The sequence below is a fragment of the Rhea pennata genome, chromosome 11, assembly GCF_028389875.1.
Source record: "Rhea pennata isolate bPtePen1 chromosome 11, bPtePen1.pri, whole genome shotgun sequence".
NCBI lineage: Eukaryota > Metazoa > Chordata > Aves > Rheiformes > Rheidae > Rhea > Rhea pennata.
The window spans coordinates 5,493,570-5,520,554 of record NC_084673.1 but is presented as its reverse complement, the minus strand read 5'-3'; the positions used below and the strand labels follow the sequence as shown (position 1 = coordinate 5,520,554).

The 26,985-nt window shown below is 48.1% G+C and overlaps 1 protein-coding gene across 1 annotated transcript in view; it reads left to right on the top strand.

The window, feature by feature from the left end:
- GPC3 (glypican 3) overlaps nucleotides 1-24,518 on the top strand; it is a 117,629-nt gene extending 93,111 nt beyond the window's left edge. Inside the window, exons 7-8 of the mRNA XM_062584711.1 lie at nucleotides 455-620; nucleotides 24,224-24,518. Coding sequence (XP_062440695.1) covers nucleotides 455-620; nucleotides 24,224-24,399 — 342 coding nt within the window. The 3' untranslated portion in view covers nucleotides 24,400-24,518. The remainder of the gene's footprint in view (nucleotides 1-454; nucleotides 621-24,223) is intronic.
- The last annotated feature ends 2,467 nt before the right edge of the window (nucleotides 24,519-26,985 follow it).

The following is a 26,985-nucleotide window of genomic DNA, read 5'->3' as shown; positions in this document are numbered from 1 at the left end:
TTCCCTTGCGGACCTCCAAAACTTAGATCCAGCATCCTTTGCACTTCAAGGGTAAGCAGTGAGACTTCCTGGAGACCTCCTTGGTCGCTGACCTGGAGACCTGGGTGGCATGGTGTTGCTCTGGGCTTACAGACACGCTCCAGCCTGTGGTGCAAGGCTTGCCATGGGGGACGCCGAAGGGCAGAGTTGCTTAACACGCTTCATTCCTCTCCTTTTGTCTCTTCTGTTGTGGTTTGTATGCAGCTTTGTCCATGAATGAACCAAAGCTCTTCCACAGGAAGATGTTTTGCTTGAGGGAGAATTATCTGGGCTGCTTGCTGGGTCCTCTCCTGTTGCTCCTGGCTCCGGCCAGGGATGGGGACTTGTTCAGGAGAGGCGCTGAGGCCCGTTCCCCTCGCGAGCGCGGGGTGAAGGGGTGCTGCTAGATGACCCTGCGGCACGTCCTGTCTTTCAGCTGCTGAAAGGGATGGCTTTGCCACGCCGAAAAGCTCCGGGCAAAACCGCGGAGGAGGAGGAGGAAGAGGAGGAGGCGAGCGGCGACTGTGACGATGAAGACGACTGTGGCGGGGGCTCCGGAGGAGGAGAGCTGCGAGTCAGGAACCAGCTGCGGTTCTTAGCAGGTGACGGGACAGCACCTTCGCCTTTCCGCAGGGGCCCGCGGGGGCTGCCGGCGGCAGTGCCGGGCTGCAGCTCAGCTCGCTGCAGGAGCCCGCCGGCACTGCGCCCGCAGGGGGGTCGCTGATGCTTCTCCAGGTTGGTTTGCTCAGGGCAGCTTGTAGGATGGGAGGTGCGAGAGATTGCAAACTTTTTTTTTTTTTTTTTTTTTTTAACCTCCTGGTAGGTACCAGAATCAGCCTCTTCTCTCTTTCCCGCTTCTGCTGACACTCACGGGAAGCCTCAGGTTCAAAATGAGCTTTCTGCCTGTTGGAAGGCGTCAGAAAGAAAGCAAAGATGGTTTGATTGCAGCAAACCCTCTTGGTTATTTGGAATCTGGAATTTAGAGGCGCACGGTAATTTTTTTAGAAAATATCTCAGCTTCATTTTCCAAAAGCGATTTCGGTACTTAGGAGCCTAAAGCACGATGCATTTCCTTGTTTTGCAAACGGCCGTCGGGCGTTCCTACTGCTTCGAGGCCGCCTTGTAAGTGACAAACCCGCCGTTGCCCGTGAGCGAGGAGGAAGCGAGACCGGGTGGGTTGGTCAGGGCACGCGCGTGGGCGCTGCGCGTTGTCCGCTGGGCGCGAGCGTCGCTGCGGCAGCCTACGGCGGCTCCCAGCTTGACCCATTAACTCCAGTTCCAGGGCTGCGTGTTACTCTTCGAAAGACCAGACAACTGAACCTGGATAAAATCAGCTTTACGGCTTTGAAGTTTAAGAGGCAAATTTGGGCTCTGAAACGAAGCACAGATGTTTGTAAATTCCCTTCCATTGGTCTGAGATAATTAAAATATCCTTAATGAAGTGAGACCTGAAATATTAAATGCTGGTTTCATATCAAAGATTATTGACACATTATGTAAAATATATAACATACATATATTCAAATATCAGTTAAGGGAAAGAAAAGGCTTTTTAAGTCCTCTGGTCCAGCTCTGAAAGAGAAATATAATTCAGAGAAGGATAAAATATACTTTCTTTCATCCAAGAATTAAGTATCACAGTGTACCTAAGGAAATGCAGGTGATCCACGTTGTCCTGAGTTGCGGGCAGAGATACGTGTTTCATTTTCCATGATCTTTGTGTCACGCCTTTCCGCTATTTTAACATGTTTCTAATTTCCTCTTATACCTTTTCCCATAATGTCATCACTGATCTCTGAAGCCGTGTGTATAACCCTTTCTGCCTTTTCCTATCTCTCTCGGCTAATTTAATCACTATATTGATCTCCCAGATAACCTGCCTGTCTAGCAATTTAGAGCTCTCTTGTCATTGCAGTGGATGAACACATTATAAGAAAAGAGGAGTTATTCTCCATGTACTACTCTGCTGGAGGGTATTTGCTGCCACCTTTGCTACAGAATGGTAAAATATTAACTTTAAATAGCAAAAAGACTGAAGTGGTTTGTGGCTTTGTGTTCCTGGCAGGATAAATCTTTCAGCTTTCTGAGAGCTGTAGGTTTGTCCAGCTCAACTTGGAGGAGGCAAGCTGTGCCGTCGTGGTGGCCAGCTCTGCTCTGCTTCTTCATTCTGCATGCCATGATACTCTGTTTTGTGTTTTGCTTTAGAGCATAAAGGCAAAGTTGGTCAGACAGTGACAGAATCATAATTGGTTGGTACTGGATATAAATCATGACCCTCTGTTCAAGTCTTGTTTTGGAAACAAGCCCAGGAAAAATTGCTGATGGTGTGGAAATACTTTCAACTTTTTCAGAATGATATTTCTTTTAACTTTGAGAGGGCATTTTTCAATTAAATTTTTTCCATCGTATCATATCGTATATACATAACGGAAAATAAAAGGGACCAGAAACCACTCCACGTTTCCCTGCTGTTTCGCAAATGCTAAATTTTAGGTTAGTGTTCTGCTGTGACACGATGCCAGGCGTTGAAATCTGGAAATACTTTGTGAAATGAACTTCTGCGGTTAGCGTGGCCTTATCTCCCTCCTTCCCAAGGTGGTTTCCCCGTAGCAGAGACGCGAGGGGCTGGGGCAGCCGGCTCTGCGTTACTGACGGTGCCCGTTTGTCGGGTACGGGATGCTCTGCACTGTCAAGGCAGAACAGGAGAGCGGCAGGACAGCTGATGGGTCGTGCGTCGTGGCGTAGCACTCGAACACGGGAGCCCACCTCAAGCAGATCCGAGCGCCTCTGCTGAGCCTCGGGGCTGCCGTCAGGGTGCATCGCTCGGGCACATCGTTTTCCTTTTCATAGGGACTTTGTTCATCTTGGGAGAGCTTCCTTGGCCCCACGATAGGAGCAGAGAAGGACTGAATCTGTCTTATGGACACACTTGGCAGGCTGCTCTGTAACATGTGTCCTTGCGCTATCCAAGAGTAACACAGAAAAAATTCACATGACCCTGTGAGGTCGTGGGCTGCATCTGGGCCACATGCATCAGGTTCTTGGGCATACCCTAAAATCGCATGTGGTGGGATCAATATGTAAATTAAAGACTTTTAACAAGATCCATAAGCATTCAGTATTGTGACCAAGTCTGTAGCAAACTGAAGTGTAGGAGGATGTGGATCCGATGGCAGATGAGCAGTGCCTTGGACAGGAGGAGAGGTGGGTGACAGGATACAGGTGCTGAGTTCGGCCAGAAGCGGGGTGACAATGTTGTCAGATATTTGCCTCCTCCGAGGTCTTTGTATGAGGAGGCTCAGTCCCATCCCACCCAACGCACCAGTCGTTGGGACGATGGCTCTCCTGGCAGTCCGAACTTCTCCTGCATGGGTACCGCTGGCCCTCCTGGTTAATGGGAAACATGTGCTGCTCAGGACTGGCCTCACCACGATGTCCCCTTGGAAGATCTTGAAAAACTGGAGACTAAAAATGAGCACAGTTTAAAAATAAAGTCAGTTTTTGTTGCTGACTAGTTTTGATTTATCGCCTGTTGTATAAAGTATAACCTTTGTTTCCTATTTATAATGGCCCTGTAATAACTGGACAGTCAACTTAGACTTTAATGATTTAAACATACTTGTAAACTGTCAAGTCAAAAGTTTGTGAGTGACTATAAACATATGTTGGTGAGCACTATTTGCTAATAAATTCATTATTACGTTGCCCCAGTGGGAAGCACTGAGATGGCAGGCTTTTTTTACGATAGATCCTTTATTGTTTGTCACATCTGCAACACATTAAGGATTTTGAAGGCAGATAATGTTTACAATAAGAGCAGGATTGAAAACTTTCCAGATCGGTGAAGAGCACTTCCTGTTTTTAAACGGGATAGCCGTGGAATCTGCACCACGTCCGTGTCGCTCTAAAAATAGAGACATGTACGTACGCACACATGTATTTATGCCACCCCAGCGGCAAATCATGTCTGTGAATAGAATTACGGTATTTTCCCCCAAATTGTGAGTCAGTGCAAATGTCATGCCAGAATCTACGCTACAAACGTGTACTCGCACGCGGCTGAAATCAATCCTTGTGTGTCTTGTTCCCGAAGCAAACAGATGCATCACTCAAGATGCTACTAATAACTGAGCCTTCGGCCAGGGAGCCTGAAAATAACCCGAGGTGTGGGAAGTGCTGCTGACCCGAGCGGCATTAGGTGCTGGGGCAGAGGAGACGGCTTTTCGAGGTGCGGGGGGAGAACTGGCAGGCATCTGGCCACCTCAGACCGTCGGAGGGTTTGCTGGGAGGAATAAACCCCTTTTAGGGGCCAGAGCATCACCTGGGAACGTTCTGAGCGATCCAGCGCGCGGTGTCTAGGGATGAGGGGGAAGATTTACCCTTCCAGAATATCTGCGTTAGGCAGTAACAACAGTTGTCTTGGGAACAGATGGATTTGGCAGAATTAAGTAGAAATAGTTTGTCCTGGGAAGGGAAGTTGGCCTCATCCCATGAGATATATAAGGATAGATGTATGCAATAAAGATATATGAAGATGGCTATGCAGTTTGCGTGTGTATAAAGCAGCCCCGCTGCCTGGCTGTTCTCATGCATAACCTGCAGTTAGTTGTGCCTTTCTGATCTCCCTTGATTATTTGTAAGGGGAGAGAGAGTTTGTAGGTGGGGGCCAGCAGTAGCTCCTCTGCTGGCTTGGCCGAGTTTTCCCGTGCACGGAGAGCTCCTGCTGCTGTACATGGCTCTGGGTGCAAGGCGAGATCAGCACTGCGTGTCCCTTCCTTTGCTGAGATCTGTAACTCTTTAATAGCTTCGGACTTGCTTTGCCACTGGCTTGCCCTCTTGGCAGGGTGGTTTCCAAAGCTCTTGTCAAATGGTGGGCTCGAACGCCGCCCTGCGTGCTTGCTGAGGCGGCCGCTTCGCGGGTAGGAGGGCCGTTCGATTGGCAGCTCCGTAAATATTGCAAGTTTGTTTGTTGCTTCCAAAGGAAAACGGGTAAAATCAGAGAGTGCATCACGTCTGTGACAGAGAGCTTTCCAGGGGGAAGTCGTGGTCCTCCCACTCAGTGGTGGACTGTGCCTCAAAGGTCTCAGTGTCGAGATGTTATTCCTGGAATTCAGCGGATTTGCCTTTGGGGACCTTCCTCTCATTAGCCATTTTTCTCCCAGGTTTGTCTCTGGAGGTGCCGTAAACCCAAGCTCCTTCATCCTGGGTGCTGTCACGGCTGTGTCTGAATTTCTTTTTCTCTGCATGCGAAAGGCTGTTGAGGGGGGAAATGGGCACCACGCAGGGCTCCCACGGAGGTGGTGGTTGTGGTGGCAGCGCTGGAGGCCAGGCAGAGGTGGTTTGGTTACAGTCCACATGGTTTCTGCAGCCTATTCCCAAGGGAGATTTTTCCTTAGAAGGGGGTACTTGTGCAGGAGTGGAAGATTGCCCTTCACCTCCGTTGCATGCTGTTGTAGCTGCTCGTAGGAGAAACAACCTAGAGGATGTGCTGAGGCAACACGTCCCTGATTTCGCTTGCGCTGGGCTGCAAACCTGTGGGCACTTAGACCGCTGTCAGAGTTCAGCAGAGTCCGTGCTTGTGTTGGAAGACAGACCAACGTTATTTGAAACATTTACAAAGTCATTTCATCAGATCAGTTAAAACAGTGACTGCTTCTCCGTGAATTTCTCCCTGTGCCCCTATCTGAGCTACTGGTGTCTGCTGATGCCACTCTGCTCGGTTGAGTCCTGAGAGCCAGTCCACCTGGATGCTTATTTGTATGGTGAGAAAGAGATTTTCAAATACCTAATTTGCCTTAAAATGCTCCTTGGGTGGGTGGAAGATGTCTCTGTCCACCTGGATGCTTGCTGGCAGCACACGACCTATGGCCACTGCGCTTTCCCAGTGTGACCTGCAGACTTACTGCTGCACCGGAAAGTATCAGGCGGGACCTGTTCGTCATGCCTGGCTCTGCTCAGCCTTCAGCAAAGATGCTCTGTCCTTGTGCCAGGTGAGCTGAGCTGTTTTAAGTGGTATCCATCCTCTGTGGGCTTCTATATTTATTTTTTTCTATTCTGCTAAATGCTTTGGGACTTTTAACCGCAATTTTTGTAGCAGCAACTTTAATTGTTTCTGTTGTTTTTTTTTTTCCAAAGAGGATGCTGTTGAATACTTGACCGAAGTAAGAATAGCAGAAACAAGCTGTTTTACAAGACACTCATCCTGTCCCGAAGCAAAAAATGACGAGGCCAAATGTCAGCTAGATCACTCTGATGGCAGAACTGGAATCATACCAACTAAAACAGTGCAATAGCTTGATTATTGCTTTTCTATTTTGAGGGCTTGTGTTTGTTGAAATTTCTTCTTTTAACGAAGCTTTGTTTGGAAGTCAAGAATTCTTTGTCGCTATGCAAAGTACAGCTAGAAGACAGGGAGTCGCATGTAACAGTTGGCTGAAGCTGTAACTGAGTGGCAAGCTCATTAATTCACTTTTGAAGTCAGCAAAAATGAATTTGTTTACTGACAGACTGGGAAAATTATTGGTGGCTTTAAGAGATGGGTCTGCGTATAGCAGCCTTCAGTTGGCTGTTTTTAGTGCTGTGACCCTTCTGGGCCTCGCAATATATTTTATGTGTATCTTTTAAAAGGTTCTTGTAGATTTTATGCTGTGAGTTCCTCCAAGGAAACAATAAATCCCCAACTGAAGAACTAGAGAGTTTGTCTGTTAGAATAAATTTGCACTTTGAGAAAAGCCACATTTATGCAAAAGCACCTGAAATCAGCAAGCATAGCCACCGGATATATTAATCCCATGCTCTTATTTTTCTGCGTGTGCAGTTTCTTTTGTTTGCTTGTTTTTAAACTTTTTTGATGTTGTTGTTCAGGCTGTAGATCTAAATCCATCTGAGCAGTTTGTGTCTTATATTTTTAGGAACTGGCTTCCACTGCTTTGGTCCATTTTGACACAAAGCGGTGAATTATATACCAGTTTTTGAAAGCTGGATCAATCGAAGCCATTTAAATCCTAGGTAGTCACATAGCTATAAATCACCTGCACCACAGTTACAATGTGAGCTGAAGATGGTTTAAGTCATTATTTTGGAATCTCAAATCGAAAGAGGCTAGGCTGGTTGTAGAGCTCAGTATATGGTGAGTGGGAGAAGTCTGGCAGGTTGAGACACACTGGAAGGTCAGATGAGATGATCTGCTGCTTCTGCTTTTACACTGTACAAATTTACAAAAGTTTTGTGAATGAGGCGCTCTCTGAGTGCTTATCACGCCCGTATGTCTTAGTGTTTGTAATGGCACTGTGCTGGCAAACCATTTACCCCTGTTTGGGCTTGAACACAGGCTGCGAGTTGCGGTGCTGGCTTGTATGATGCCAGTGTCTAAGGAGACACTTTTCAGCAGTGTAATTTGGGAGCTGATGCATCTGTAAATCGTTACTGAGAGCAGCATTTTACATGACTGAACACATCAAAACAATTTCAAGTATGCAAAAATCTGCCGAGTTGCAATAGTGATAGTCATATTTATCTTTAAAGGATGATGAATCTGTTTTTCTCTAGCTGAAAATGTGTGAGTTCTTCTAAGGCTGGGAGACAGGCTTCCTGCCTCCGAGAGAAACTTGCTTTTCTTTTTGTGCTTTTTTTTTTCTTCCGGGAAAGACAAAACAGTTTAAATGGATTTCTTTTGAAGGGACAACAATAAAGGCGTCTTTCAGAAGCAGGCCAGGTGGTACTTGCTAATGGGCTGACAAGATAGCCTTACGCAGGTAGTCAGGGCATCGCATCTGCGCAGTTTGCCGCACGAAGCGCGCTTTGTGCGTGAGCCTGGTAACGGTACAGCGTGTTGGTTGACTCTTCGTGCAGGAAAGGGTGTCCCTTTCGTGAGCGGCTCAGCTTTGCCTAAAGCCTTACTGCAGGTAAACCGATAAGAGTGGTTACAGCGATGCAATAAATGTCACCTCGGGTTGTACTTCAGTGGCCAGAAATCACTTTTTTGACCACCTGAGCACTACTGTAGGGGCGCAGACATGAGACGGTGCTATGGCGGGGTCCTGCGCTGAGCTCCTGCTGCAGTCCCGCGACACCGCGGCGCTCAGACGCCGGCTAAACACGAGGTTACGAGAGCGGGATCTGCTGAAGCACACAGCCATCGTGGTGGGGATTTGGCGGCACAGGTAGTGAGAAGGATTGAACGGGAGGAACTTCGCACAGCAGGGAGACCCAAAAGTTATATGGAGTCAAAAACACCAGCAGACAAATTTGTGGAGCTAAGATCTATAAGGACTATTAAACACAGCTTGGCTCAGGAAGAGCTCAACCTGTGTATGCCCAGAAAGCGACCTGAGGAAACACAACTGTGTGAAAAGCTGCAAATACAATTAACATAGGACCGGATGTCACTGTCTTGTTTAAAGGGTCTAGCAGAAGGCCTTGGGCTCTCAACGGTGGCTACTGCATTGCCATCAATTGCTTTGGCCTGAGATAAATGCCATCCAAGTGGGCAGAGGTTGCTTCAGGTGGACCATGGATGTCGCCACTTTATGGAAGATTTGGGGGTGCAATTTTCAGAGCACTCTTGAACTCTAAAGGGAAGAAAATGGGAAATCCTGAAGTTCTTCAGACTGCCTTAAAACTCCTGACCTTTGCTTCTTGGTTCACCTGTTTGAATTTTAACAAACGTGTGTGTTGTTACCTGAGCTATCGTGGCAATGACTTAGTGTGGGTTACGGCATTGCATTATGGCAGCAAGTGAAGGCTCTGCGGAGCTGGTGCTTTCTTAGATGTGGTCGAGCAAGAGCCTATGTGTTAGTAGGTCTCCTTACCTGAGATCCAACATGTCCTCACTTGCTGCAGACAGGGAGCATCGCGCTCTTGAAAATTAGCTTTTACATCTTTCCATAAATGTCTAAGTACGCTGTCTAAGTAAGCTAATCAGGCTGGATTAAATGAAGCTGAGAGTTAAATGTCTGGAAGAGCTGAAAGCTAGCATCAGCAGAAGAGTCCAAACCTGTCTGGAGCGGTCTTGGAGCAGGGCTGTGCTTGAGGACGAGGCTGCAGCCATACGCTGCTGCGGTTAGACCACTTTGGGAAGCCCACCAGGCTTGTTTTTTTTCTGAACAACACAATCACAGATTTTAGGAAGCAGGTTTCCAGGCTGCAAGTAAAGCTGTTCCCTGAGACGAGGTTCCCAAAATAAAACTCGTGAAGATCCATGCTGAATTACCACGTGTCTGATCCTGGAGCCTGGGCACTAGTGATCGATGGTCTCCAACCGAAGGAAATCCAGACCTGTCCAGAGATCAGCCTGTCTTTTTAGGCCATGTCAAAAAGATACCAGCATGAGGGAGAGGGATACTCCTCCAGAGAAATCTCTCAGGACTTGGCATTTTTAATCCATGCTTCTTTTTGTCTTCTCCCCACCCCTCACTTTGCTATAATTGCGAGTAAAATAGTGTGTGCTCAGGCCTGGCCTGCAAATCACTCGTCAGTTCGTGTATTACGTGGACATGATCGGTTACTGAGTCAACACTGGCCTGTTTGCTTTCAGTGTGCTTCAGAAACGGGGGAATTCATCATTCATCAGGAAGAAGCTCTCTTCGACTGTTCTGAATTAGCTGTGACCTGCTGCATGAACATCTGTCGTCCTCGCTGAAGCTAACACCAGTAGTAACATGAACTGAACCAGGTGTGCCCGAATGCTGGCTCCAGTAATTCCCATATGAATCTCTCCCAGATTCTCGACCCCTCGCAAGGGTGAGATAAATGAGCTGTGAACTGGAGGAAAGATGTTCTTCCCACGCGGTGTCTGCAAGCCGGCGAAACCCTGCCTTCGCCATCCTTCTCCCTAACCACTGCTCTAAGGAGAGCATAGATGGGTTTGATTCCTTATCAGCAAATTGCGTGGAGCCAAATGCTTCTGAATCATAACAGCCAAGTTTGTTGACCTTGCCAGCTCTTGGGGGTGGATGGTGCATCACCTGGGGCAAAAAGGCTTTGACCCTGAAATGTAACCTCCCCTAGGTTGCTTTTACGGCCCACTGGAAAGTTTCTGATGGGAAGATTTTGTGTTGGAAAATGCCTCTCTGCTAGAAAGGAGATGCAATGAGTGTGTGCTGACTTTTGCACAGTTTCTTGCTTTCTTTCTTTCTTTCTTTCTTAGAAAATAAATTGAAACATCTTTCTCTCCTCCTGCGGTAGGGAAATGCAGACACAGCCTGTTTGCCCATATTGGAATGCATCATTGAGAGCTTTCCTTCCAAAGCGGCTTTCTGTCGAAAAGTGTACTTGAGATTACATTTTTAATTATACCACAGAAAAGATGAAATCCAAATGAGTTGATTGGACTTTGTTGGAATGGTATATTTTGACCTCCCAAAGTCAACTTATTTTTGTTTTTCTTTGTTTCTTTTTTCTTTTTTTTATTAACAATAGAAAATTTGGATATATTTTACTTTTGTTCTAGCTTGGAGTAGTAGCACATTCCGCGTTTGCTGTGGGAATGGAAATTTGGCGTTTTGACCAGCTTCTATTGTTTCAGAAAATGTCTTCAATGGTATTTAGGGCGCTCAAAAAATATCTTGCAGTCTGTTGCTGCTTGCTTTCCAGTCCCTGCAGCACCCAGGCCAATTTGTCGCCCGACCGTGGCAATGCTCTGCCGTTGCCTTGCCGTGGTGGGACCCGGCGAGGGGGCTGCTCCCCAGGGATGGTGGTGGTCCCACAGCCAGCCGCTCCCTCGCTGGGTGGCGTGCCGCTGGCCGAGGTGTCTGTACTGCAGCGGCAGCTTCTCCGTGCTGCTCCGGGAGCTCGTTTGCTCTGAGCCGCGGCCGTTCGGCAGGTGGCCAGGCTGGAAGGGCACGTGGCATGGTCCCAGGGCCAGCGAGGGAGTCCCGGCAGGATCTCGAAAGTGTGACTTGCAACTGCAATGCGATACACATCCCTTTTCTTCTTCTTCTTTTTTTCTCTCCCTTCCTGTTTTAATCCAAGCGTATTTAGTGTCTTGAGTCTCTGTAAAATAGTTGGACTTGAAGCTATTTTGGAGTTGCCTGGGTCTCGTGGATGCTGGAGATGCTTCCTGCATGGGAAGGCAGACATCTGCTGCAGCTTGTTTTGGGGCTCTTTTTTTTGTGTATGTGTTACGCAGACTGCAGTTGGCAGGTGGGAGCTAGCGGTTATTACCAGAGTCTGAGTAATATCCTTCGCCTCCCTGATAACTCTCCACCGGCTGCTCTGCAGCTTGGATACGTTTGCTCATCCTGTTCTGGTTTGGCGTAGCTAATTCCAGTAAAAAGTAAATGAAAAAAATTGTGTGCTCCCCAAAGTCATAGCAGCGCACAGCCTGCAATATTTCTTCCTCTTCCCTTGTCCGCATAAATCGTACGTTAAGGCAAGTGCAGAGAATGTGAAAGAACGCATTTATACCAGAAACGCGTTCGCCTTCCCGCGAAGGGCGGACTCGCCACTGTGTGCCTCGGTGCCTGTTGTCAGAGAGCAGCTGACGTGCTGTCGGCTTTGATTTCCGTTCCTGGCCCTTGTAGCTTCATTCCTGCCTTCGCAAAGACTGAAGGATGCTGCGGGTGTGCCCAGCACCGCGCTGTGGCCTCGGCACCCGCAGCGGCTTCACCCTTCCCGCAGCACGCGCCTGCTCCGCCTGCCTGCGTGGGCTCTCCCCGACGGACCGGATTTTCCAATTCTAACCACGAATCTTTCCACCAAAATCACTCCTTGCATGGGTAAAGTTGGGTGTAGGTGTAAGGACCCGGCTGAGTTGAGCTGGACACTTAATGCTGTTAGCAGATGCTAAATAAGTCTTTCTTACTTAGTGGCCTTAATTTATTAACTCAGTCAGTGATATTCCATGAAAAGTCATGCTGGAAAAGGGAGCAGAGCAAGCTGCAAGTTTCCGATTTCTGCTGGATCAGACCCCTGGAGATCTGTGTGATCTGATGCATCGGAGGCAGTGCTGTTGCAGTGACTCATAAACAGATGTGCCCAATTTACATTGCAGCTTAATACCTTTGTTGAAAAAAAAATGTTTTTTCAAGACAAATGTGTTAAAGCAGATGTTTCCAGTAAAACAAATGCTTGTGTGATTTACAAACAACTTCCCACTGCCAGAACTCATTAGGAGATGTGGCGAAAAGAAAAATAGTTCTGTGTACCAGCAAAAGAGCAAAGTCCAAAAATAAGCACATAGCGACGAGGTATTTCGACATGTTGAATGAACCCGGTGTGCGGGTAGCAGTCTGAGAATGATGACAAACCCCAAACATTTGTGTACGCCGAAGAGCCCAGATGTCTCTCTAAAAATAATTAACCAGCTCATGTTATGTACGAGGATGCAGGGCAGCCAGGACCACTGCGCGGGACGGGCCAGCGGCTCCTAGGACACGTGTCGCCTGTTGCACGCCGAGGAGCTCAGCGCCGCGGGCTCTTCCCCGCGAGGCCGCCGCAGCCCCGCGCGGCGCCCGCGGCTTTGCCCCGGCCGGGGCCCTGTGCCCGCGGCCCCGGCGGCTGCAAGGGTCCGGAGCAAAGCCGCAGGCACCCGCCCTTTGCAGGGGGCTCGCTGGGACGGGTCCGAGGAATTAAAAGCATTTCGGGAAGAGGAGACCTGGGGCAACCTGCCGCCGCGGCCCCAGCGCCGGCTCCGGTGGGTTCCCGCGGGAAGCCGAGCCGGAGGGAGGGTTCGGGAGCTGGGAGACCTGGGTGAAAACCCTTGCAAAACTGCTGCTGGCTGTTTAGCAGCTTTGAATTGTCCTGCAAAATTGAAACTGGGTAAAATTGTGTATATTCCCGTAGCTTAAGAACGGCCAGATGTGCTTTTTCCCGATACCTGTACGCTTTTTCTCCTCGTCTCCGTCGTTCCTGTGGGAGCTAAGCAGGAAGGAGAGCCCAGATCGCAGGTACGTCACGTTCCCGCATGATCCACCGTCGTTATTTAACGACGGGGCTTTTAACCCGTCTTGAAAATCACTTCCTCGTTCATCAGCTGTCAGGTGCAAAACTCAACGTTGCGCAGGATCGCGCCGTCGCGCCCCGTGCCGACGTGCCGCGGGCTGCTCACCGCCCAGCATCAACACGAGTAAATTAATGTTTTGCAAGTGTAAATGTTTTATTCTGTGTAAGTCAGGCAGGATATTTTGAGGGGAAGGAAACGTAAATAGAATGAAATTCTTAAGCAAGATTATTGATACGACAGGACTAAAGAGCTTGGGATTCTGTGAAAAGTGCCTCTTTTCATCCCTCTAATAAGTCCATTACTTGCACTCGGGAATATTTTAAGGTCCTTTTCATGCTGAATCTGGAGTTGAGCATGCTTTGCATTTCAAGCTTTGTCTATGAATCAGTAGAAGCCAAAGTTATTTCTGCTTTAAAATAACAGGAGCAGGGAACAGCTAATCTCTTTTCATTCTGAGTCCTTACATTATTTTACTGGACAGAGTTTGTGTTGGCTACAAAACAGGGCATTCACAAAATCTATGAGAAGGAATTTAGTCTAAGAATGAAGCCTAGATTGCAGTATGCATAAAGGCTCCTTCTCCTAAGGCCATTAAGAAATTCCAAATCTGAGCTATTTTGAACAGTGACATTAAATTAGCCTTGCTAATTTCAGTAATTCAAGCTGATGGCTGAGTTTACAAATCTACCAGATGAGGCCTTCCCATAATTACAATCTCAATGTGGTTTTCAGCTAAGGTGAGTTGGCACCCCCCCCCCCAAAAAAAAAATAAAATAAATAAAAGGGAGGAAAATGCTCTTTCTGTTCTGACTTTTGAGATGAATATCTCTAAAGAACAGTTAAATGGCTGTACTGCGCCAGTAAGGCGTTCTCCGTCCTGGGCTGCTAAGTCCATTTTTTCCCTCTAACGTGTAAGTAGGAGAGCAGAAGAGAGACTATTTTTTCACTGCCTCATTTCCTCTGTTGTGTCTGTTTTTCAGAGGAGCCCTGCTGGTGCTTGTACTTCAGTTTTTAATTGTTTGCTTTGGGATAATAATTTCTGCTGGGGAAAGGAGGAGTCTGTTTTAGCTTCTTTTGCGGGGTGGGGGGAATCTTTGGTGGATAAGTTCAGGTTAGAGGCGGTGGGGTGACAGCACGCAGCGGCGGCCCCCCTTACTCCTCTGGTGAAGAAGGTGATTTCCAGGTAGTAACGCAGCTAGACGTTCCTGGTGTGACGGGAAGGTCTGGAGGATATGTTTTCAAACCCATAAGGGGCAAAAACATGAAACAAATACAAATGGAGTGCATTATTTAAAAGGGTGTTAATTTTATTAGAACTGAGCTGCGCTGATGTAAGGGTGAGTGTAAGTATTCCCGGTAGCACTTAACTCTGGCTGCAATGTTCATAAAATGTCCTTTTGATCAAGCTGGAAGTGTTTTGATCCTTATTCTATGAGCATCGCTCAAAGTGACCTAAAGCAGGCTCAAAACAGGCGTCTACAGCTGCAGAAGTCCTTGAACAAGTCGGGAACTGGATCTATCTTCTGTGGGGAATGCTAATATTACAACCTTTTTTGGTTCCAAGGGAGAATGAAAATACAAAACCTCTCATGAAATAGAAATTCCCAGAAGGCAACTGGGAAACTGCAGCCATTGACTACGGACGGTTGGATCAGAATATTAAAGGAAATGCCAATTTTAATGGATCAAAATTATAATAGCGTTGGCACTAAGTGTTTTGGTATTACCAAATACCCAAATAAATGCTGGCACAAACTCTTTTGGGCTTTCTCCAGTCGGCAATGTTGTTGTCACTGGCATAGCCCTGTGGCACAACTCAATTTTTATGAGACCACCCTGATTTAATAGGACATTTTTCTCCTGGGCACCCGCAGGGCTGGGAACGCTAGCGGGGTGAAAGTCCCGTGGTGGCTCCTCCAGCTCCCAAACGTGAAACAGCACCGGCACGTTGCCTCGAAGCCCATTTCTGCCTGGGAAAGAGAAAAAGTGTGCAGGAGTCTGGCAGGCATCTCCATCTCCTCCGCTCCCTGATGTGGAGAGGTTGCCAAAAAATCCAGATGTTCCACCCTTGAATGCTCCTGGAAATGCAGCAGGTAACGCCCCGAAATAGTGATTTGGGCAGAATTGGGTAGAAACAGCCCATTCTGCCCAGTCCGCTGGGGTCTGAGAGGGAGTCGGGATGAGGTGGCCCTTGTGACGGGCTCCTCGTGAGCCTGCGGACCATTGGGATCATGGGGGAGCGACGTGGAGGTTAAACCTGCGCTCTTTCCCAAGGCCATGGGGAGCCGCCGTGGTTCCCACGGCCCCCACGTGCGGCGAGCGGGACGGCGGGGGGCTCGGCGTCGCACGAGCCCGGCTCCTCCTCCTCTTTTGGGAGGATGGGAGAGGAGGAAAGCTGAAACGTGCTTCTTGATTTCAAGGAAACTTTAATCTCCGTAATCCGTTTTATAAAGGATTTTGTATTTTAAAAGGGATTTGCAAACTGGATTACGTAGACTTTTTATTTTGATTTTCCACTGCGATTGTGACATTCCCGAGCCTGAGCCACGAGGGCTAAAAATAGCACGGAGGAGGAGGTGTTCCTCGACGCAGACCTCAGGCTCCACCGGTGTTGTCTCCTCCCAGTGTCACCGCCGAGCCGAGCGTGCACCTCACACTGTGCAGGGTGATGCATCCGCTGTGCTCGCCGAGCGCTGCCGCTGGAGCCGCGCGCCTCATCCTGCCAGACCCACCACGGCCTCACTTGGGCGCTGAAGCTCCTTTCTCCTTGAGGAGGTGCTTGAGGACATCCGGGTTGGTGTCTTTGAGCTCTGCGGTGGCCCTGACTGCCGGCATCAGGTGGAGCCCTCTCTGCTCCCTGGAAAGAGCGTGTAACGAGCTGGATCTGGCGCGAGCATCGTATTCCACTGCGGCGTCCTGGCGCGCGGGTGGGATGGCTCCGGGTTTCCGAGCAGAGCTGCCGCTGCCGCTTGGCTCTGGCTTTCGGCTCTGTCGTGCTTCGGGACCTGGGTCAGAGCTCCATCCTTTCAGGAGGCAGAGAGCAAGAATGAGCACTGGTTTTGCGTCAGATGTCGCCCACATCCAGCACGCAGCTGGCTTTAATTTGGGTCTGTCTTTCACGGCAGCCTGGCAAAAGGCAGCGCAAAGCAAGGTGCTGGCTTTGAAGCTCGGTGCGTGTTCCTCTTCTGGCACGCCTGGGAGGGGGACAGGACCTGGAGCCCATGAAAAGTTGCTCAATTCTTTTCTGCATAAAATTGGAAAGTCGGGTATGGTGATGTTTCCCAGTGCCTCCTGCATTACCCATTTTTATAGCCTGATGTCAATTTAGTGTTTCTTTAATATAGGGCCAGTTTTTTATTGTGTTTTTTTAAGCAGCTTAATGCAATTAAAAAGCTGGACAGCGCTGTAGCTTTGTGGTTCGGCACCGCTCCCGCTCCAGTCAGTGCCCTGCAGCCATCCCCGGGCCCACCGGGCTCCCCGGGCGCGGACAGAAGGCAGCGTCCTTCCGTCCGCTCGGCAGTTCAAGAGCACAAAACCTGGAATGTCTTGGGAGCAGAGGCAGGCCGAACAGCTGAGCTGATGTTTGTGTATCACTGCCTGCTGACTGTACCTGTGGGACCCGAGAATTTGGGTTGTGACCTGAAATCTTACTCCGAGTATCTTCCCTGGCGTCGTGAATTCCAGGCTCGTGGAGTCGCTGTCAGTTTGGCAGATCCCCCGGGTTAGGAGCGTTGCTTGGACGCTTTGTTTACACGTGTGTTCAAACAGCTTAGCTGCAAAATGCCAGCTGACTTTGATTTTCCTTTTCTTTACGAACGTAAGGGAATGATGGATGTCCAGGGATGTTTTGATTGAACGTACACAAAATCCCGGCTCCTTCCTGATTGAAGAGGCATGCTGCTGGCTGCCTACCTGGAGTGCTAATGCCCAGAACCCAAATCTCCATGGCCTGGGCCTGGCTCAAGTCTGGTTTCCGCTCGTAATGAGTCACAAAGAAAATTGTCAGATGTTCCCGGGTCCGTAACACCGCCGTGAGTTTTCTGATCAAGTGTTGAGAAATATCCTTCTGCCTTGAGGGCTGCTTTTAGTGGATGGCATCTGGAATCCAGGGGCCATTCACATTCCTTGAAGGATTGTGTCTTGGCAGGTCTTCCTAGGGAATGAATGTCCTAAATGTGACATTCAGAGCTTGGAGAGGCTAATGCCAGCAGGTAGACAGCAAGCGCTGCCTGTCCTGGCCATGCTGCAGCAAAAAGCCTTTGCAACTTATAACAGTAGCAGTTGAAAAATCAATGTGTTGTACTTTCCAAATGCACTGTAGGAAAGCGAAAAGGATGGAAAGGCTCTGATTGCCTGTTTGAGGACCACATGAATCCCATGGTAGAAGAGGAAAGGGCTCTCTACCTTCAGTCTGGTTAGACCATTCATTTCTGTGCCAGTAGATTCTTAGGGGAACAAAAATGAAGGAGAAAACTTTAACTTGGTGTGATCATGCTGGTTTTGGTGTCATTATAGGAAATTTAAAGCATCTTATTTTGTTCTGCTCTTATTGGACTGTTACCTTCCAAAATCAACGCTCCCCTGAGGTGATACAGAGAGATCAGGATGGACTACTCCATGGGCTCAGACCATGAAGGTCTGCATAGAGATCAGAGGGCCAATGCAGGCATGCTGGCTCCTTCTTCTGAAGTGAAGTCCAGCTCCTGGCAGTGGGGGATCTGGAAGGAAATTGCTTGAGCTATATTCCTGCTTCAGAAATCATTTCCCTTCTATTCATTCTCTTCTGTTTCCAGCCTTTCCTTTCTTGTCATCCTTCTTGACTCCTGTTTTTGCAGATGCTTTTGGCTTTCCATTTTTAGCTCACCTTTTTTCAATTCTTCTCTCCTAGTTTGTTTAGGTAACAGCTCTTTTTCTGGACCATACAGCTGCATATCAGATCAGGGCATGCTGCTCTGTCATCAAAATACAAGGACTCGGGCGCTTCCAGTTAATAACGCTAAAATGAGACTTGTTAATTTTTCATAGATTACACAAACACCTTTTACTAAATGTGTTTTTGTGGCTCTGCTCTGCAAGCAGAGTTCAGAAACCTTTTCACTTGTTGTAGAGGGAAAAATGATTAATGCAACTGCAGATGCCAGATTCTCTCTGGTGTAAGTCTAGAGAACAATGAGGAGTAAAGAGGATTTGAGCAGTTTTTTTAAAAGTAATCATTGGTCACAAACAATAGCCCTTCTCCCCCAGCATCCGGGCAAGGTGGGGTGGAGATGTAATCACCTGGAATGGGGCTATGGCCCAGCTCCTCTGCTTATGCCATGGGAGGTGTTGGGCTTTTGGGGGTGTTTTGTCCCTTTCCTCCATCAAAGGCTTGAGGACATCCCTGGCCAAGGCTCCTGTGACAGTCACAGTGGTGGAGACCTGGAACTGCTTACCTGTGCCATACACCCGGGGCTCCTTGCAGAGCTTGTCACTGATGGCTCTGCTTACCCTTAGCAGACAAGGATCGCTCTCCTTGGTCAAGGCACAGTGGGAGCTCCCACGCCTCTCTACGCCAGATGACTTTTGCTCTCCCTGACTCAGCTCCAAAGCTTCCTTCCCCCATGAGCTGGAACCACAAAAATTACCCTGGTTGGTGCCGTTCTAAAATCTACCTGCTGTCCTGGGGGAACTTGATCCGAATCAGTGCTGGTTTTGCAGTGGTGTCTGCGTTCCTCAGGTTGCTTGTAAGGGCACGTGCTGGCAAGCAGCGGGCTGCAGCGTACTTGCTCCTGGATGTGTCGAGCCAGGGTAGGTCCAAGTTTGGAAATCAGTGATTCCAAAACCAAATCTCTTGGGTTTCTTCCCAGGAAGTTGGTTTTACTGCTTGTTGCTGAGCCAAGTCAGGCTCCCTTGGCCATGTTGCCAATGAAAGAGGCATAATGTTGAGCCAGATTTTTCATTTTTTTCCAAAACTAAATTGCCAAGAGCCACACCTCCTAAATTGCTGTGGAGGAGGTAGAAGAGCATAGGCACAAGACCACGCACATGCTGTGCATCCAGCTAGGTTATCTCAGCCACTGTGCCAACCCAAGCACTGCAGCCAGCCCTGGCTTTAATCACACTTTAATTACGCGCCGTCGCATCCACACCTACTGCTGGGGTGTTACAGCTCTTTACGCAAGGAGACAACTGGTGAACCTGTTGGTGCTCCAGAGTGCTAGCAGTAATAAACCCGCAGGGCAAAGCCTCCCTGGTAAAATAAAACCATACTTGGTTAGATGTTTGGAAGAGTCCAACGTGTTTTGGAGACGCAGGGGGCTGAGAATCCTGGCTCTCTGCACAGTTGTGACTGTGTGTGCTGTGTGATGCTGCGGGTGTGTTCAGACATTTGCTTTTCAGACACAGACTTATGTTAGTATTAAGAGCTCTTTGCATTAGAAAGCCATGTAATTGGAGGTTGACCTGAGCAAAGCTTTGGATGTTCAAACAGGAATAGTGTGTAATGAAACTGTAGCATTTTTCTAGATTTCAGGTGACAACATTTGTGCTATTGAATTGCTTGGTGCCATAGAAACAGGGAGACGGGAAGCCGGGGTCAGGCAGTCTGATCTGCAATATCTCAGGGTCTTGCATCTCACCTTATAATGAGCTCAATAACTTGGGCTTCTCCAAATCTCTCCCTTTGAGGAATCCATTCTCGCTTTGGAGAAGTCCAGAGTCTGCTACATCCCTCTGCAGTTTGTTTCACAGACTGGTTAGGCTCACTGTTTAAAAAAATAAAGCAACGTGCCCTAGAGATTATAATTCTCATCTATAATAGCAGCATGTGCTCTCCTAGACCAGTCCTGAAGGACATGGACAAGGCAGATGTTCACAACTGACCATGGGAGCCGAAGGAGCTTGAAAAAACTGTCCTGCTTGTCTCTGCTATCTCTACTCAATGTGTTTTGTGCTTATTGAAAACATATGATCGTGATCCATTCGCTAGTCCCTTTGCACCACAGAGTGTCCATCGTCTGCAAACGAGAGCCACCACTGTGTCCCCGCAAGTGCTTCGGCCCACTCGGCAGCCTCTTTCGTGACCACGCTGCTGTAGGCAGGACAGATTTGCCTGGTGAGGGATCCCCTTTGCAACCATCACCACTGTGCGGGGCACCAGCGGAGCTATCGAGTAACTTCGGGAAGCAGTTTTTGAGCGTGGGCATCAATTATGGGCATGTTACTATATTAGGTCGATTGCTGAAGCCATCTGTTGGGGCAAGCATGGCAACCAGGCGGCCCAGATGCCTGGCTGCGAGGTGACATTCCCTGGCTCCGGGTGCCCGGCAGCAGCTCTCCGTTCCCGGCTGCGCTAGCAGGTCTGCCCATGCACCCGAGCTAGCCTGCTGTAGCCACGCACTGTCCTCTTGGATGCCATTTGCCACAGAGGCATTTGCTACCAGTTAGTTGCTTCAGACGCTGTTGCCCTTTTAGGGGTAAAAAGGGGTGTTTCACTAGGCGCCAGTGTGTTTTGTGCAGGAATGTGCGTGCCTGCTGTAACGCTCCCGGCATGCCAGTACTTATCCTCCTGGCTTTTTTCTGTGCCAGCTGCAATGGAAGTTATTATGCCAACTCGAAAACGATCTCCTCCTGCCTTAGCTGTCTTTTGTAGATGTGTCCAGACCCAGTGCAATTCTGGAAGAAGAGCATTTTAATGATTTGTGCATGATAAGCTTGCACAGAGACGGCACATCTAATTCTAGTAGGAACCCAGGGGAGAATGTCACCACGGCAGAAAGCGCCTTTTAAGAGTTTGCAGCGGTCTGCGAGTGTCGTGCAAGCTGAAGCAAGAAGGCCCATTTTCGAGGAACAGAAAGTGCAGCGGCGCTGTGTTCCCGGGACTTGTGTTACACAAGACGCTTCGAGGGGACGGTCTGGGTTCAGCTGGAGACTTCTCACCAGCTGCGAAAGGATTCTAGGAAACGGCACAGCACACCCTGCTTGCACGCACAGAGCCAGCGCAGCTCATGATTGACTATTATTTTAAGGGGATTATCTAATCCACGGCCCAGAGGACACAGAGGGCCAAAACGAGTGAAGATTGACTACGTAATTAGTGCAGATTGTTGGTAATGCCCTCTGGACTCTTAACCGATTATAAACAGAAACAGATTTTTCGAGTTTTCCCCTGAAATGCCTTTGCAGGCCAAAGGGCCACTTCGTAGCAGAAAACTGTTCCAAATCTGAGTGTGTAATCAGGGCTGGGGCAGTTGAGGCCTTTAAAGCAAAAGATGGCTGGAAAGCTGAGCTGCAAGGGTGAGTGGGACAGTGGACGTGGCAGCTTCTTCTCTCCCCAGCAGGTCTGGGGGCTTGAAATATTTCACTCTGCCGTGATGTGGTGGTGAGCATCTGTACTGATTAGGGAGCTTAAACATATTTATATATATATATTTTATATTTATATATGTAAACACACATACAAAAGGTTAAAAGAAGTTAAGTGGAATGGATTTTCTACAGATACAGACCCATTATTAATGCAAAATAAAGACATATGGCTAAATCCATCAGCCTCAAACTATAACTGGACACAAATAAATGCAGAGAAGGAAATAATGCAAAGAGCATTTAAAACAAATGCCACTCTCAAACCCAAGCCTAAAGCTGTTAAACAAAGCTAGGAAAATGTCTCGCAAATCTCTGATAGCAACAGGGTTTCTCTTTCCTTCTTTGAAGTTTGATCAAAGAGAATGGGAAAAACAGAGTTTCCACTTGGGTGAAATTCCATGATTTCAGAATTTGCCTTTTCTCAGATTCAAGTGAAATCTAAGAATTTGAAAATTTCCCATGTTAAAAAAAAAAGTTTGAAATTATCATTTTGGTACACTTTGGGTGAACATTTCCTGCATAATTCAAATGTTGCATTTCAAACTGTGTGGAAGCCCTGATCTCATAAATCGTGAAGTTTCAGAATGAAATATTGAGTGGAAGCATCAAAGCCCTTTGTGCTCGTAAGGACTTTGTTGGAAGCGCTCTCGTTTCACATCTTTTCTAAACTGAATGCAATTGTACTTGCTTGATGCCTGTGAATATTTTTTGTTTTTTTTTTCAAAGTGACATGTTCTAACAGCAAAATATTCCCCAGAAGCTTTGCCACCTTGCTGCTTCTGTCCTGGGAGGAGCTGGTGTGGGTTGGCGAGTGAGCATGAGGCTTTCATGTTTTAGGAGTCTTTGGAGTATATGGACACACCTCGCAAAACCCAGAATGGCAGGCAGAGTATGTCCTTTCCTGGGGATTTTGTTATCCGGATAGGATGTTGTACCAGATCTGGAGTCTTGTGATCAGTTTATAAAAAGACTGAAATAATCTTCTGTAGTTTTATTAAATCACTCGCTCGTTCTGCAGAAATGATCTTGGGAAAATAAGATGGTGCAGGCTGATAGCTCCAAAACCGCTGTCCTCTTCCCCTGCCTCACTGGGACAGGTCCTCGAGAAACGAGACCCCTTCCTCTGTGGGGTGAGAATAGCTTTTGGCTCTGAATCCCTTCAAGGATGGTGACTGCTCTAACTAGTGATGTGAGCAGCTCTGGAGGGCAATGGCATATTTGTACCAAATACCAGTTAGTATGTGTATGTTATATTAATTACTGTATTAAGAGGAAAAGGGAGAGCTGTGGAGGGAGGAATTGGAAGCACCTATGGGGGTCAGGATAAGTTGGAGAGTGCTTCCCAGGTGGATTTGGCTTGCAACTGGCCGTTTGTGTATATGGATGTGTGCTCCCTTTCAGTCATCTGTGACTCTCTGATGGCCTGGGCTGACTCACTTGTCGTGCTAACATCTTTATGCTTTTGTTTTGTGGGTATTTTGATGAAGAAATACTGCCTGAGTGTTTGCCTTGGCAGTGATGTTCACTGGATTGATGTGGCATTTTTTAACTAGAGTGTTTATTCAGTCTCTTGGATTCTTTCTCAAGGGTGGGGTAGGATGATCCAAGCTCATGAGTATGCTGGAGATGCACAAGGGCTTGTGAAAGGCTAGAGCCAGGGTCTTTTCTGCTAGAAACCAGCTCCTTTGACTCCCAAAGGCCAGGCTCTGGTGATGAGAGGACTGGCTTAACAGGTTCCCCTCCAGGACCCTGGACCCTAGGAGGAGACAGCAGCAACATGAGAAGGGGAGTAAGTCCCCCTTTGCCTTGAATCAAGCATAAATGCACTACCTAGGTCCAGATGTTCTACTGGTAGAAACATCCCAGGTGGATCCATCTAATGACAGAGCAGTCAGTAGCACCTTAAAACATCCTTTGCTCAGTCCTGAGATTTGCTGGTTTTGCCCTTCCACATTGTCCATCTGGGCTTGGCTGATATTTCTCCCTGTCCTGGGGAGGCCAGGGTGTCTCTGACTTACTGGTCAGCAGGTTCTTTGCAGCCACTGATTGGGTTGTTGCAGGATTTTCCCCTGTTAATATCATGGTCTACTGAAGTGTTAACTCTGGTAGATCACAACTTTTATACTGGACATTTTCTTGGATTGGAGCTCCTGTGTGCTTTGTCTGTAACTCCCTGTATTGCAACAGCAGTACTCCAGGGGTGCACAGTCCTTTCACATTCCTTGCTCTCCAGCACTTTGATGATTTGGACGGGGAATGGGATGAGAGTGTTGAAAGTGCAATAATGAACATAGTTTGCACTTATTTATGTAGTGCTGCAGTAATACAGAGATCTTCAGTTCCTCAGAGCAGAAGATATTTGGTGAGCAAGAGCCTTGTGCTGGCTCTGGATTCAGGGGGATCCAGGCATTTCTTCACTCCTGCACATGTCCTTATCGTGTGTGGGGAACAGACATGTTAGCTTAGCTGGTTTTTGTTGGTAGTAGCTCTTCAGTAAGTCGCTTGCTTCCCCTTATCTCTCTCTGTTTTCTCTTAAGGCACCTTATAGTTGTGATTTTTTGGTCTTTCCAAGCACAGGGCTTGTTGGTGAATACTGGGAGGTGCTCTGAGACCAGGGCTGGGCAGAAGGTTGACAAAGTGTTTTCTAGGCTCTTTTGGCTTATTCATCTATGCCATGACTGCTATCAGCTACAGGGACCTGCACCCAGGAACCAAGTAGGCCTCTTCCAGTCCTAATGCCTGCTATGTAGGTTTCGTGGGGGTGAAATCCACCTCTGTGCCAGGGGTCTGGACCTCATGTGGGTCTGTGCTGGTGGTTTCCTCAGAGATGGGTCTCGTACATGGGAGCATCTTTGTTTTCTATGGTGTTCTTTTTCTATGGTGTTTTTCTAGCCATTTTTCTCCTTCTGCTTTCAGAACTGGCGTATGACCTGGATATCGACGACGCCTCCACAAACCAGCAGCTTCTGAATCAGCAAAGCAAAGACAGTGCCATGGTTCCCAGCAGCGACTCCGGCAGCCCGGCCCTGTGCCCAAGCCCTGCTACTGCCGTTGTCCTGGCCATGCTGCAGATGCTGAGCCATGGGCTGTGACCAGCAGCAAATGTGCTCATTGATCAGCATCTTTTCATGCCTTTTTTTTTTTTAATGAGGAAAATGTCCTGAACCGCTCTTGAAATATATGCACATTTCCAAAGACAAGGCAAATGACTTGGGTTGTTTTTATAAAATAATATGGTATCTTCACAAAAAAAAAAAAAAAAAAAAAAAAAGCATTTATTCATGGTAAACCAGTAAATACGTAACAGTGCTTTTTAAAGATAATCCTGTTTAATATAAGAAGGTTGATATTAACTTGTCTTCCTAGCAGATTTTTGAAGACTGAGGTCTCCATCACTATTAAGTTGAAGTACATATTTCATCTTGAGCTGTTTGAACGTGCATGGGGTAAAGAACACCTACAATTTATTAAATGTTCTCAGCAAATATCAGGCCCCTGTTTCTAGTTGACTTAATTCAGATTCTGTCTGTAGTTCAAGTGTTTTTTGTACTTACTCCAAATTTGAGACTCACCCCTAAGAATCTGGCCAGGCATATAATGTGGAAGGTGCGTGAAGATAGGAGAGATAAGGTTGAATGTATGGCGTGAGACGAGATGCTGCGGAAGAGGACGTGCCATTGGTGGGTCTTGCCAGGTGTCAGGTACTCGTGGGTGCTGGTGTGGCCCCGCAGCAGCAAACACTAACCACCTCCTAGATCCTGCGGGCACTGGGTTCACCCTCCTGCCATCCTGAGCTCATGGCCAACACCAGCGTGCTCCAGTGCCTGGGTAGGCAGGAGATGGGAAGACCCAGCACTAGAGCCAGGGCAGAGGATGAGATGTCTCTCGAGCTCACTGCTGTTGGAGCTTGGACATCTCTCCTCACTCTAGGCTCAGCCTAGGAGCCAAAATGACTGCAGCAGGATAAAGGATGCACCAGTCGACATTACTGCTGCTGCTGGAGCAGACTGTTTTGGGACCTGCATCATCTCCAAGGCAAGATCGACATGACTCTGAAGAGCTGTACTGGCAGCAGTGGTCACCTGGAGCCAGCTGCGCTCCCACTGCAGCGATGCACACCTGCAACAGCGTAGTTTGCAGGCAGTATCACCCTTTGCTACCCAGCTGGGTCCTGCAAAGCCCATCAGTCGTGGACAGCCAGGTTCCCCTCCAGCTTCTGCAGCAGCAGTGCTGGAGACCTGGTGGCTTGCACAGCATCCTGTTACATAGGCAGATGAGACTCTTGTTCAAGTGTTTTTTGCATGTTACTTTGCTTAAACTAATAAAGGTCTGTTGCTCTGTGAAGGATGCCCTGGAAGTCACCTGTGGTCTGCGCCGTTCTGGAGTGGGCACCCTGGGCAAGGCCACCCATGCCTGGGCGCTGGGGCACAGCAGAAGGGCTTGGGGTAGAGTCTGATTAAATACGTGGGCTGGTGCCATGGAGTGTTTGCTTTGTTTCCTGGCCAAAAGGGTTACATATTTCAGTTCAAGATGCTGCCTTTACTTGAGTGATTGTATCTGCAGTATCTTAAGCTGCAGTGTGTGTGTGTGTGTATGCTTGCACACACACACTCATGCGTATGCACGTGCATGCTTTAAATGTTTTTGTGACTAAGAACCTTTAAAAAACTACTTTGTAATTGGGAGAAAATACCTAAATCTGAACCACACAACCAGACAGTTTGGAGAGTAGAAACTTGCCCAGTTCTTGCTTTGAAGTGATGGGTCTGATCTCGCTGCTGCTGATTTGAAGCGATGTGACTGTCTGCAGTGAAATGATTCACAAGCCATGCTGAAGAGAGAAGAGAACAGGCTATTCATCCGGCTTGTCTGCATACAGGGAAGTTAACTCCCAGTTAACTGCTGGGGATGGAAAGGAGCTGATCCAGGCTAAGTTCTGGTGTTACCTACTGATTAGCAGTAGGAGAGATTTCCTTTGGGGGTTAGACCTCTCATGCTCAGTCTGTTTTGGGGTGAACATCTCAGGAGGTTTGAGCAGTGCTGGTGCCACCCCAATATTCACTTGATGGCAGCACAAAATTTGCTGATCTGAGCAGCCAATTTTCCATATCCGTGCAAGCGAGACACGCTCTGCCGGCACATGGTCCTGCACAAGACGTGACAGCTTATTATCCTTTCCATTTAATCCGCTTTTTCCATTCTGTCCTTCAGCACTGAGCAACATTTGCTTTGTTTTGACCTTCTGTCAAGAGGGCTATTTCATGTGTTAGTGAGTCAAATTACAGTCAACTCCATCTCCCAGGATCGCAGCTCGCTAGGGAGTCCTCGAGTTGGCGGGGTCCTCTTCTGGCTGGAGTGATGGGATAGCTGTTGCTGGCAGAGGTGTTTCTTGACCCTCTTGCTTTTTGCCTCTTGCTGTTGGCATGGATTAGCCCATCGTTTCTGCTCCTGGTGCTGCGGCTGCCTCTGCCCCTGAGCCTCGGCTCCACCAAAGGGAATATTTCATTAGAGTCACTTGAATTCCAGTCAGTTCCTCTGGTCTGATCGTTTCCTTTCGTCCTTCTAGAGGTGGAAGCGGGGCACTTGGTCTGTTCGGAGAGTGAGCCTGTGCCATCACCTAACTCTGGTACCAGCGTGACAGATGTTCTGGCTGTTACTACCTTGTCACAAATATTCGG